Source organism: Mastomys coucha, unplaced genomic scaffold, assembly GCF_008632895.1.
Source record: "Mastomys coucha isolate ucsf_1 unplaced genomic scaffold, UCSF_Mcou_1 pScaffold20, whole genome shotgun sequence".
Classification (NCBI taxonomy): Eukaryota; Metazoa; Chordata; class Mammalia; order Rodentia; family Muridae; genus Mastomys; species Mastomys coucha.
In genome coordinates, this window is record NW_022196903.1 from 129,039,032 (window position 1) to 129,051,642 (window position 12,611).

General features: G+C 47.0%; 1 protein-coding gene across 1 annotated transcript in view; it reads right to left on the reverse strand.

Annotated features, from left to right (window-relative positions):
- The window catches only part of Hebp1 (heme binding protein 1), a 31,854-nt gene extending 19,815 nt beyond the window's left edge, over positions 1-12,039 (reverse strand). The window contains exon 1 of the mRNA XM_031383653.1: positions 11,844-12,039. Coding sequence (XP_031239513.1) covers positions 11,844-11,921 — 78 coding nt within the window. The 5' untranslated portion in view covers positions 11,922-12,039. The remainder of the gene's footprint in view (positions 1-11,843) is intronic.
- Positions 12,040-12,611: the final 572 nt, after the last annotated feature.

Here is a 12,611-nt window from a genome sequence, read left to right on the forward strand (position 1 = left end):
AAGCCAGAATGGCCACAGGACCCAGCTGCACCATTCCTGGGAATGTACCCAACAGAACCCAGGTCTGCATGCCACAGGGCTCCACACACCCATTCACAACAACCAAGACACGGAGCCAGGCTAGACAGAGCAGTGGGTAGAGACCATGTGAGTCAGACAACAAACAGTCTTGTTTAGCTGTAAATAAGAGTGAAATAACAACGCTTGCAGGAAAGTAATTGGGACGGGAGAGCAGCAAGCTGAGTGAGATAATGCAGACGCAGGGACAGATACCACGTTTCCTCACATGCAGTGTCTACATTTAAATGTAACAGACTATATGCACAGGTGACGGGCCTGTGGACTATGAGGGGGAGGAAGAAGTCTAAAGGGGGGGTGCAGGAGTGTGAGAACAGGCATCTTGTTTTCTTTCATGTAGAATCCAGATTTAAATGCACACACACGTGCACACAGGCACACACATGCACATACACACATGCATACATGCAGACACACACATGAATGCACACACGCGCACACACACACACACAGAGGCAAGGAGGCTCGAGCACACACACACACACACACACACACACACACGCACACGCGCTCACACACACACACACACAGGACAAGAAAGCTGAAGGGAAATATGTGGAAAGCACGGAGGAGAAGAACAGGAGTCAAATGAGAACAAAGTGTAATGATATGTATTTAGAGAGAGATGATGAAACTCCACTAATGAAACTTGTTATCATGTATAAATTTATCACTGCTTAAAACACGAATTAAGGGGGCCAGCGATGGGGTGGCTCAGCAGGTAAAGGCACTTGTCACCGAGCCTGATGACCGAGGTTTGGTTCCCAGGTGCTATGTGGTGGAAGGTGAGGTCCGACTTCTACAAGTTGTTCCCTGACTGTCATTTGTGTGCAATGGTGTACTCACTGAACACACATGTACACACACACACACACACACACACACACACACACAAGTAAGTAAGTAGGTAAGTAAGTAAGTAAATAAATAAATAATAGACCAAAAAGTGCACAGGAGATCCAACAATTGGGAGATGCCAGAAAAGTAAAGATAAACATAGTAAGGAGAAAATAAACAAAAAAATGCATTAACAGCAGCAGTCTCCTGGAAATGGAAAATCCCAGCAAGAACCTCATTCTAGAAGCGTGGCTTGGCTTTGTTAGAGAGCTGTGAAACAGCTCTGGAGTAGAGTGCTGATTCACTGTGGGGGAAGCCCTCGGTGACATTCCCAGCACCGCCAGGGGAAAATGTGCTTCTGTCCAACAGCCTCTAGACTCAACGCAGCTCCCTCCCTCCCTCTATTTATTCTAGTCTCTAGACTCAACACCGCTCCCTCCCTCTGTTTATTCTAGTGTCAAGATGGAGCTCGGTGCCCTTCGTGAGTGTGTGTGTGTGTGTGTGTGTGTGTGTGTGTGTGTACCGTGTGGTGTGTGTGTACCGTGTGGTGTGTGTGTGTACTGTGTGGTGTGTGTATGTGTGTACTGTGTGGTGTGTGTGTATGTATGTGTTTGTATGTGGAGGGATGCTGTGTGGTATGTCATGGTGTGTGTGTGTGTGTGTGTGTGTGTAGGTATGCTATGTGATATATCATGGTGTGTGTTTTATGTATGTGTGTGTATAGGAGTGCTATGTAATATGTTGTGGTGTGTGTGTTTATGTGTATATGTATGTGTTTATGGGTGTATGTCTGTGTTGTGTCATGGTATGTGTGTGTGTGTGTGTGTTCAGAAGCTCTACTACTGAGCTAGTCCTTACCCACTCTTTCTCTCTTTTCTCTATTTGTGTATTTATATTGTTTGGGGCTGGGGATGGGACCCAGTAGAAGTTACCAAAATTTTGTGGGGTCCCATTAGAGTTGCTATGTTACTGAAGAAATTGGGGTCCCTTCTTGGGGTTCTTTGACTCATTAATGAAAGAACTTAAAAACAGGCTCAAAAGGAAGCCTATTAGAGCTAAACAAACAAACCAACCCAGGCCAGGAGAGCTGCCTGGAGGAGAGAGAGGAGAGAACGAGCCATTGCACTGATAGTGACATGGAGGAGAGAGAGGGGAGAACGAGCCATTGCACTGATAGTGACATAGAGAGAGGAAAGAACGAGCCATTGCACTGACACTGACATGGAGGAGAGAGAGGAGGGAACGAGCCATTGCACTGATAGTGACATGGAGGAGAGAGAGGAGGGAACGAGCCATTGGACTGATAGTGACATGGAGGAGAGAGAGGAGGGAACGAGCCATTGCACTGATAGTGACATAGAGAGAGGAGGGAACGAGCCATTGCACTGATAGTGACATAGAGAGAGGAGAGAACGAGCCATTGCACTGATAGTGACATGGAGGAGAGAGGAGGGAACGAGCCATTGGACTGATAGTGACATAGAGAGAGGAGGGAACGAGCCATTGCACTGACACTGACATGGAGGAGAGAGAGGAAGGAACAAGCCATTGCTCTGACACTGACATGGAGGAGAGAGAGGAAGGAACAAGCCATTGCACTGATAGTGACATGGAGGAGAGAGAGGAGGAAACGAGCCATTGCACTGATAGTGACATGGAGGAGAGAGAGGAGGGAATGAGCCATTGGACTGATAGTGACATGGCGGCCCCACGGAGGGGAGGGGAGCTTTTGAGAAAGTGAGGCCTGAGGTGTCGGGGGAAGAGAGACATGGTGTGGTTTTCTGAGTAAACCAGGAAAGTGAACAGGCTGACTACAGCTCTGTATGCTACTGAGGGCTGGAATTCTGGGAAGGAAAGGCATGGTATTATCTCATTAAATGGATAAGCATTCCTCAAACCTCTTTATGGCAACCTGCCTTCCTGAGGATGGTCCCTGGGGTGACTACCCTAAGTCAGGGACAACCTGCCTTCCTGAGGATGGTCCCTGGGGTGACTATCCTAAGTCAGGGACAACCTGCCTTCCTGAGGATGGTCCCTGGGGTGACTACCCTAACTCAGGGAGGAGATGATGGCATGCCTCCATCCAGGGGCAGGTCCCACTCCCTCCCTTTAACCCTCCTACAGGGAGCTGCACTCCCAGCCTCTCAGTTTGTATTTCCTGATAGTGCAGTCTCTCTTCCCACACTAAGCCTTTCTCCACTAAGGTCTTCCCACACTAAGCCTTTCTTCACTAAGGTCCATCCTTTGTACCCAGCCTCCTTCCTACCGCCATTAGCCCTTCCCTGGTGTTCAGACTCAGGACTAACATGCAGCTTTCCTTTGGTACCTTGTCCCCTCACCTTGCCATGTGATGTTTTTCCAGATATAATTTTATATTCCTGGACATTCAGCAAGGCAGTGATTCTCAAACCTCTTTTCTGTCTATTTCTCAACTTTTTTTTTTTTTAAAGTTACAATCCACAAAAAGAAAACCATTTCTTTTTCTTTGCTTGAGACAAGGCAGACAAGTTTCTCTGTGTAGCCCTGGATGTCCTGGAACTCACTCTGTAGACCGGGCTGGCCTCGAACTCACAGAGCGCTGCCTGCTTCTGCCTCCTAAATGCTTGGATTAAGGCAACTACCACCACCGTGCTGGTTTTGTTAGTTAGTTGGTTAGTTAGCTAGCTTTTAAGATTTTAATTTTTTTATGTGTATGAGTGTGTTTATGTCTGTGCGTTATGTATGTGCTTCGTGCCCAGCAGGCTAGAAGAGGGCATTGGATCCCCTGATGCTCAAGTTACTGACAGTTGTGAGCCACCATGTGGATGCTGGGAATTGAACCTGGGTCCTGTGGAAAAACAGGCAGTGATCTTAACTGCTGAGCCATCTCTCCAACTCTGGGAAAATATTTCTATATCAGGCTTTCTATGTATGTGGCGGAACCAAAATTCCGCAGAACTCACCCTTGACCCTGAGTGAGGGGTACAATGTAACTGGTTTACTTCGTCTTTCCCCCTCCTCTGGTTGAGAGAATTTTATCTCAATGCACCGAAAGTAAATCTCTTTTGATCTCAGTGTCTGGAGATGGGACACTGTTGGAGTTGAAAAATAAAGACTTTGTGGACAAGAACAAAACCACACAGTTCTCTATGGCCAAGCCCACCAGGTGTCTCTTTGATGAGGGCTATTTCTCCTTAAGTCATTATGAAAACGAGGCGCAGGACTGAGAAACTGGCTGGTTTAGGGTTATCAGAGTTTCCTGGAACATTCTACACAGAAGATTCTCAACTGAGGAAAAGACTTTGACTCCCAGGGCTCAAAGAGGGGAAAAGTGAACTTAGGGAGGACAGTGGAGTTGCGAGTGGTCTCTGTAATTTGAACAAGTATGTTTAATACTCTAATTTCATATTTGGAATGCAAAAAAAAAAAAACTTACTGTTTTGTAGTACATATGGAAGGTGAGTAGTAAGAAAGAAGGCAGGGAAATTTCATCTTTTGGGAGGAGCAGGGCGGGAAGTGGTTTCATTGTGTAACCTTGGCTGGTCTGGAACTCATTGTGCTGTGACCAGACTGAGCTGATTTCGAACCCTCTGTTTCCTGGTGCTGAGATCAAAGGCACAAACCACCTCACCCAGAACTAGGAGAATTGAATGCAAACTCTAGGGGTCAATTTCATGTGTAAGCTCCCATTCAGGGGTTGAGGCATAGCTTGCTGGTCACATTCACAAAGCTCTGGGTTCAATCCCCCGCACTGCCTTCCATAGCAGTGGGTGTCCCACCGCAGAATACCCTACAACACCTCTTTCTTTGTGACCCCACTCACCCTGACATTGTGCTCCTTGTAGAGTTCTAACTTCTCGAAACTTGACTGTGGATCACAGAGGTTCAGAGTTGCAAATGGTCTTCAAGTTCATCTAACTACATTTCCCCAAAAGGAAATGAAGAATCAGGCAGACTGGCTTACCCAGGAAGACCCAGTTGCTAAGAGGCGAAACGGGAAATAGAATTCTGATCTCGACCTCTGCTCTAATGCTTGTTGCAGGCCCCCAGGGTTGTGGGGATGCATCCAGCATCTTGTTTCTCTTTAGCCATCGTGACTGTTATTTGGAACAGACGTTTATATGTTGGTGACAAACTCTAAACGCAGCCTCAAAATTCATTTCTTTTAGTTGACTTCTGTAACGAATGGGGATGCTAATGGCAAGAACTTACTGGAAAGGAGACAGCTGATTCTTTGGACTTTCAACAGACACTGAAGATCTGCTTTGTACTGAACATGTGTTGCATGCTATTGTGCAAAAGGACCTGGGTTCAGTTCTCTCCCTCTCTCTCTCTGTTTCTCTCTCTCTCTCTCTCTCTCTCTTTCTCTCTCTCTCTCAGATGTGTGTGTGTAAGAGGACAATTCATCAGGATATCATTTATCAGGATCCAACTACCTTTTAAAGATTTATTTATTTTTATGTATATGAGCACTCTTATGAATAATATATATTATGTATATGTACATTGTGCAACATATATATATATATACGTATATATGTATACGTATATATATATATGTATATATATAAAGAAAATGGCTTTATTTCATCATGTGTGTGTGTACACACGCATGTGCGGGCATGTGAGTGTGCGTGTGCACATACACCAGATGCATTCCTGGTTCCCAGAGGTCAGAAGAGGGTATTAGATCCCCTTAAACTGGAGTTATGGATGCTTGTGGATCATCATATGGATGCTAGGAACTGAACCAGGTCCTCAAGAACAGCCACTGCTTTCAACCATTGAGTCATCTCTTCAGACCCCTTGGTTGTTTGTGTTTTGAGACAGGGTCTCTCTTGTTGGTTTAGAAGTCAATAAGTATGCATAGGCAGGCCTGCCAGTGAATCCTAGGGATCCTCCTGCTTTTTTCTCCCTAGTGCTGGGATCATGAGTGTGTGCTACCAAGCCTGGCTTTGTTTGTTTGTTTGACATGAGTTCAGGGATGCAAGGCAAACAACAGGATGATGACTGTGCCATCTTTCCAGCTCAGGCCGTCGTTTCTGATATCAGGACAGACTGGATCTAGCAAAGGGGAAGCCAGAGGACAGTATGTTGTCCTCAGAAGGGGCGCGGTGCACCAGGGCGGTGTGGAGAGACACAGCACAGGGCTGCCTTAGGGGAGTCAGGGGCTTTCAGATCATCCACCTGGATGTTCAGGGTTTGCTCATTTGAATAGACATTGTTGCAAACCTCTGGCAGATGCTGCAGACTCAAGACTAGATATTAATAAAGTGGGAATAGGGCTGGAGAGATGGCTCAGCGGGTAAGAGCACTGACTGCTCTTACAAAGGTCCTGAGTTCGGATCCCAGCAACCACATGGTGGCTCACAACCACCCATAATGAGATCTGATGCCCTCTTCTGGTGCGTCTGGAGACAGCAACAGTGAATTGCGCTGGAGTGAGTGGGTCCTGAATTCAATTCCCAGCAACCACACACATGATATCTCATGGCCATCTGTACAACCATTAAAAAAAAAAAGTGGGAATAATAACCAGGTGGTGAGTTGAAATCACCAATGATTTGTTTTGTTTTAATTTTCTTCTTTTTTGTTTTTTCTTTTAGTTGTTTTTGTTTGGTTGGTTGGTTGGTTTTTTTGTTGTTTTTTATTTTTGTTTTTATTATTTTTTTTTTTTTTGAGACAGGGTATCTCTCAATAGCCCAGGATGCCCTGGATGGAACCCACTGTGTAGCTCTGGTTGCCTTTAACTGTTGTAATTCTGCCTTAGTATCTAAAATGCTGTGAATAAAGGCAATGCACTATTTCTCCTGGCTACAAAGTTATTCTAAAATGTACCCAAAATGCTGAGGGTTATAGGAGGGGATCAACAGAGACACCAAGAACAGTATGGGAGGGGTAGAGACAGACATAGCTCAGCTCAGCTCAGTGCTTGGTTACTCTTCCAGAGGGCCCAGGTTTGGTTTCCAGCACCCACACGGTCATTTACAATGGCCTGCAACTCCAGTCTGCAAGCACGGCACACTCGTGATGCGCAGACACGCATTCAGGCATAACAATTCCATACGCACAAAAGTAAAAATAAATAGAATCTCAAATTTTTTTTTTGTTAAAGAACAGTAGTACAATGACGAAGGAGAATGGGAGCAGATCACTGTGGTTGGAGCAGACTGTCAAGAGGGGTATGGCAAGAGAGAAGGGCAGACAAAGACACCAACAGAAGCCTCAGCTGCTGTCGGAGTTGGCTTTCGTAGCCTTGAGCCCAGTGGTGGTGATCTGAGCCTTGCTGGCTCTCACCACTCTAAAGTAATTCAACTGATTCAGTGATTGGTCACAGGCTTGTGTGGGTATGTCTGAGGTTCCAGGGAAGGGACCTACTGTAGGTCAACATCAACCTTGAGGCTGAACTCTTATTATCCCACCCTGCTCCTGGGTAACTTCTCCTCTCATCAAGCTCCTAAGGTTAGATACTTCTATATGAGTAAAATATAAATAAATAAAAGGGGTCCTTGCCTGGCTTTTTCCATGACCCTGTTGGATGAGCAAATGGCCCATGGGGCAGCTGGCCTGAAGAGTCTGACAGAAGCTGACACTGAGAAACAGGGGTAAATACAGGGGTCACTGGCGGGGGAGAGTGAGGCCCAGGATGGGTTGAGGTGGTCAAGAAAGCCCATGTGGAGCTTCTGTATAGATCTCATTGTCCAGCAGTCCATTCTCCAATCACCTTCATTGCTGAATTCTCATGGTACTAATTTATTTTCCTTTATGTGCATGGATGCATATCCCTGAGTGTATGTGTGTGCACTTATGCGAAGGAAACCTTGGAGGTCAGACGGTATCAGAGCCTCCAGACCTGGAGTGTAGGAGGTTGTGAGCCACCATGTGAGTCTTGGAAATCAACCTTGGGCCTTCTCCAAAAGCAGTAAGAGCTCCTAACTGCTGAGCTGTCTCTCAACCCATCACTGACTCCTTAACTGACCTAGATGATCCACGTGCCACCTAGGGTTCACTCTGAGTCTCCCAGCTGAAACAGAGCACTCCCATGTCACACTGCTATTTCTTTCCTTCTCCTCCTCTCCTGAGACAGGATGTCACTCTGTATGCCAGCAGGCTGACCTCAAACTCATGGTGATCCTCCTGCCTCAGCCTCATGGGAGCTGGGATTACAGGTGTGAGCCACGTCAGGTCCCTGTTTCCTTTAATGCCCAGAATGTTCCCATTCGCTCCTGCTGCTTCCTCTGCCTGGCAGATATTTCTGCTGCCCCAGTCTGCCATCAGATGAGTTCTACTCATGGAACAGGTCCTCTGATCTGGAATTCACTCCCTCAGAGAGGGGTCTATCTAAAACAAATTTTCTCGGGTAGCTTGCTAGGAGAAATTTGTACGTTAACAAAACACTTCTTGTAACTATAATGACATAATGATATGCGTAAGCCCTACCCCCAGCCATAAGCCCAGGTCAGTGTCACCGCTGTATCTCTCTGTGTCTAGTACCACGACTTGGACTTGCACATTATTGGTGTTCTATAAACACCTTCTTTTTGGAAAGGAGGCTCACAGAGTGAACCAGATTTAATTTATTGACAAGAACCACAATAGTGACTGCTTAATTCAGGCACAAGACCCTGGTTAATGGCGGCTCTCTGGGGAAAGCCAGCTCAGGTCTCTCGTGGGCACTACTTGTCCACAACACCAGTGCTCACACCTGTCATCTGCATCACTGGACCCCTGTGAAGAGTTAAGGGTAGAAGATGAACATTAACTGGGTATGGTGGGACATGCCTATAATCCCAGCACTGGGTGGCTCAGCCTGGAGCTCCATGACACCTTGTCTCACAAAACCAAAACTCCAAAGAAAAAGAAACAAATGGATGAATGAATGAATATGGAGCTAAGTCAGGCATGGTTGTGCACACCATTCCTGGTACCTAGTGGGTGGAGGTAGGACGATCATGGATTCAATCTGGGCTACAGGAGACCCTGTTTTATAAAGAAGAAAAAAGTAAAAGCAGGGAAGAGAGAGAGAAAGAAGGAAGGAAAGAAAAATGGATGCTGTCTAGAAAGCCATCAATTCTGCACAGAGCTCTATATGGATGTATTATCTAAGCGGGACCAGCCACCCGGGTGAACACTGCTGATTCTCAACATCAATCACCCCAGAGCATTCTCTTGTTCCATGGAACACAACAGCAGTCGTCCTCTCCCCCACCTCCCAGGGGCCAAGGCTCTCAACCAGTTCCTGCGTGACTATCTGGACCTGTGGTTTCAAATATGAATATTTCACAATCGGTGCAAACTGGGTGAGGGTCAAACTCCAAAGGCCTTACTAGAATGTCTCTTGCTCTGTGCTGTTCAAGTCCTCTTAAGGTCATTTTTTTAGTCCACATAATGATTTTCAGAAGCCTGTTTTCTGATAAGAAGAAACTGTTAAGAGAACTTTCTATGTATTGCTGTTCCTTGAAACACTTAACATGAATTCAGTCATCATATGATGCCCCCAACAAGCCCGTGAGGTCAGTGCTTCAGCTGTCGTCTTTAGAGCTATTGGCAAGAGGTGAGGTCAGTGCTTCAGCCATCATCTTTAGAGCTATCGCTGAGTAAGAGGTTAGGTTCCACACCCAGGTCACAGTGGGCAGGTGGTGGGGCCAGGACTCAAACCCAGGCTGTTGGTCTGGACATATTTGCATAGGGTGGACCAATCAACACCAGTCATTTCTATCAGCCCTGTCCCAAGCATTCTCAAGACCCACCCAACTTAGCACAGAGGGCTCCCTATCCCTCCCTCCCTGAGCAATGAAGAGCCTGATAAGGTTTGACTGGAATCAGTCTTGAGCACATGGATATCATGAAGCCTGCCCAACATGGGGCCCCGAAGTGTGCCTCTACCTGCCAGGGGTGGAGATGGCAGAGTCCGAAGCAGACCCTTTCCAGGATAAAGCAGATCATTTTTAGAGAGAGGGGGGGCTCCTTAAAATTGCAACAGCCCAACTCTATGTAAAAAACAAAGCTTACTCTTGTCTTTGAATATTTAATAAGCCGTCAGAGGCGGTGTTTGTTTTCCTTTACAGTTGAAGAATCAGGGGCTAGGGTAGCTGAGATGGTAAGTAACTTACTTACAATCCTCCTGCCTCTACTTCTGGGTGCTGGGAGTGCAGCCACACCTGGCTTAGTAAATACTTTTGAAGTTTACAGTTTTGAGGTAACTCCACTATAAGTTTTTCAGCAGACACCTAGCACTTTGGTGTGAGCTGCCTGATGTGGAAGCTGGGAATTGACCTTACGTCCTCTACAAGAGCAGTGCACACTCTTAACCAGTAAGCCAGCTCTCTAGCCCCATATCATGTATCTCGGATTTGCTCATTGGCTACAGGAGTCTAAACTCCACAAGGACAGATCTTTGAGGTAGATTCACCTACTCTGTTGCTATAGAACAGTACCATAGAACAGCTATGGAGCTCACATGTAGTCCACTCTGGCCTCAGACTTGTGGCAATCCTCCTGCCTCTGCCTCTTGGGTTCTGGGATTGCAGACGTGAGCCACTGTGTCCAGTTTGGTTTTGTCTGTTTTTAATCCTCATTTTCCAGCCACGTGGCCCACACATAGTTGACACATGAAAAAATGTTCTTTGTTAGTTGATCTTTAATTGGGGGATTTCTCACAGAGAACTTGGGTATCTGGAGTTCCTTAAAGATTTGGCAACACTAGTCCCGGGGAAGTTGAACTTTCGACATGCTTCAGTTGCCACAAGGCTGTATAGTCTAACCAGCCAGTTTTGCGACTTTTCATTATCTGTCTTTGAACGTGTGTCCCGTGTGACCAGGGCTTCAATTGCTTGTTCTCCACACAACTGAGGAACCTCTGAGAGCAGGAAGGATGGCTTGACAAACCTCTGGAGGGCTGAGTCTAGACTAAAGTTGAGTTGTGGGTTTTTGTGAGAGGATTAATGTAGTAGGTTCCAGGACTTGGCCTTTAGCCAGAATCATTATAAATGAGAGACTGCCCTGAGATAAAATATATGTCAGGCTGAGGAAGCACATCAGTTGCAAAACACTTGGTCCGCACAAGGCTCTAGGTTTAATTCCCAATATCAATCAATTAATAATAAAATACCAGTTTAGGAAAAACAATACATGCCTTCAAGATTATACCTGAGTACCCAAACTCCTAATTTTCATGAAAGCAGACTGGATATCCCAGTGCCGATGCAAATTTGGTAGAACAAGGGGATTATGTCTCCTTACTCATTCCACGAATCCAGCACTAGCAATTGTATAAATCAAAAACAACTGTGCAGCTCTGAGCCTTTGCACACGCACGTGACTGGGAACTCCCACACAAGCGGAGCTGAGCAGCCCAAGACAGGTTGAAGGGCCCCTCATGGCTCCCTAGTAGATCTGCCTGCACACCCTTTCTACTCCTTCTGCACTTGGGTTTCGTTGTTGTCTTGTTTCTTGCCTGCTAGAATTTTTTGTCAGTCGTGTAGGAAACCATAAACCTCTCACAAAATTGTTCAGAATGTAGCCAGGCGTGGTGGGTCATGCCTGTAATCCCAACTCTGGGAAGGCTGAGGTAGGAGGAATATTGTGACAGAGTTCGAGGTTAATCTAGGTTACACAGCCAGTGCCGGGGCTAGCCTAGGACGTAGTGGGTCTCTGTGCTAAGAGGGGAAAAAAGTTTATACAGTTTGGAACGCTTTAATGGACGGATGCACTCAACAGGCGGTGTCCCACTTGCCAAGATGGATCCTTTCCCGAGTCAGTGGTCTGGCAGAGCCGACCGCTCTCTCCCCTCCTTCCGAGAGCAAGCCGGCAGTACAGGGCGGCCCCAGTCGGAATGCAGCTTCGGTCACAGTCCCACCCACAGCCCCGCGGCACCAGCTCCAGCCCCGGACAGGGTGGGGACGGCCGCGCAGTCCTCCTTCAGGTCCTCTACAGCCCTGCCGGCCTACCTTGCCCCCGGTGCTTAGAACCTGCCAAGGCCACGTCTCCACGCTCCCGAACAGCGAGTTCCTGATCATGCCCAACATGGTGACGCAGTGGGGTCTGGACGATCGAGCGTACACTCAGTGGCAGCAAGGCCCACAGGGCGAGGGGCAGTGAGCGCGTGAGTAGACAGGCGACTGGGGCGGAGCTGCGGCGGTCTCCGCCCACTGGGCGACACCAGGCGTGGCCTGGGCAGGTCCTCAAGACTCCACCCACATGAGCCCAGTCTCCAAGGTTCAAGCCTCATCTCACTTCATGTATACTTTCCTTAGTCACTCTTCCTACCTCACTGCCTCGCTCAGACGATTTAAAAAAATGTGTTATTTTGTGACAGGATCCTGCTATGCAGTCTAGGCTGGCCTGATGATCCCTCTGCCTCAGCTTCTGGAGGGCTGGGCTTACAAGTGATCACTGTCACTCCTGGCTTCATCTTCTAAGGGGATGCAAAAACCACTCTTAACCAGTTTCTTATATTTCTTATTGTTTTCTTTTTTTAACTTTGTCCTTTTAGTTTGGAGGGCAGGGTCTCAGCATAGTCCAGGCTGGCCTGAAATTCACTGTGTAAACAGGGTGGCTGGGAATTCCTGCTGTCTTCCTGTCTCTGCTTCCTCCGAGCTGAGGATACAGGTGGGCATCACCATAACAAGCTCTACAATGCATTTAAAAAATGGTTTTACTTTAAATTGTGTGTGTGTGCACACACTCTAGTGCATTGTATTCTCCCGGGAGCTAAT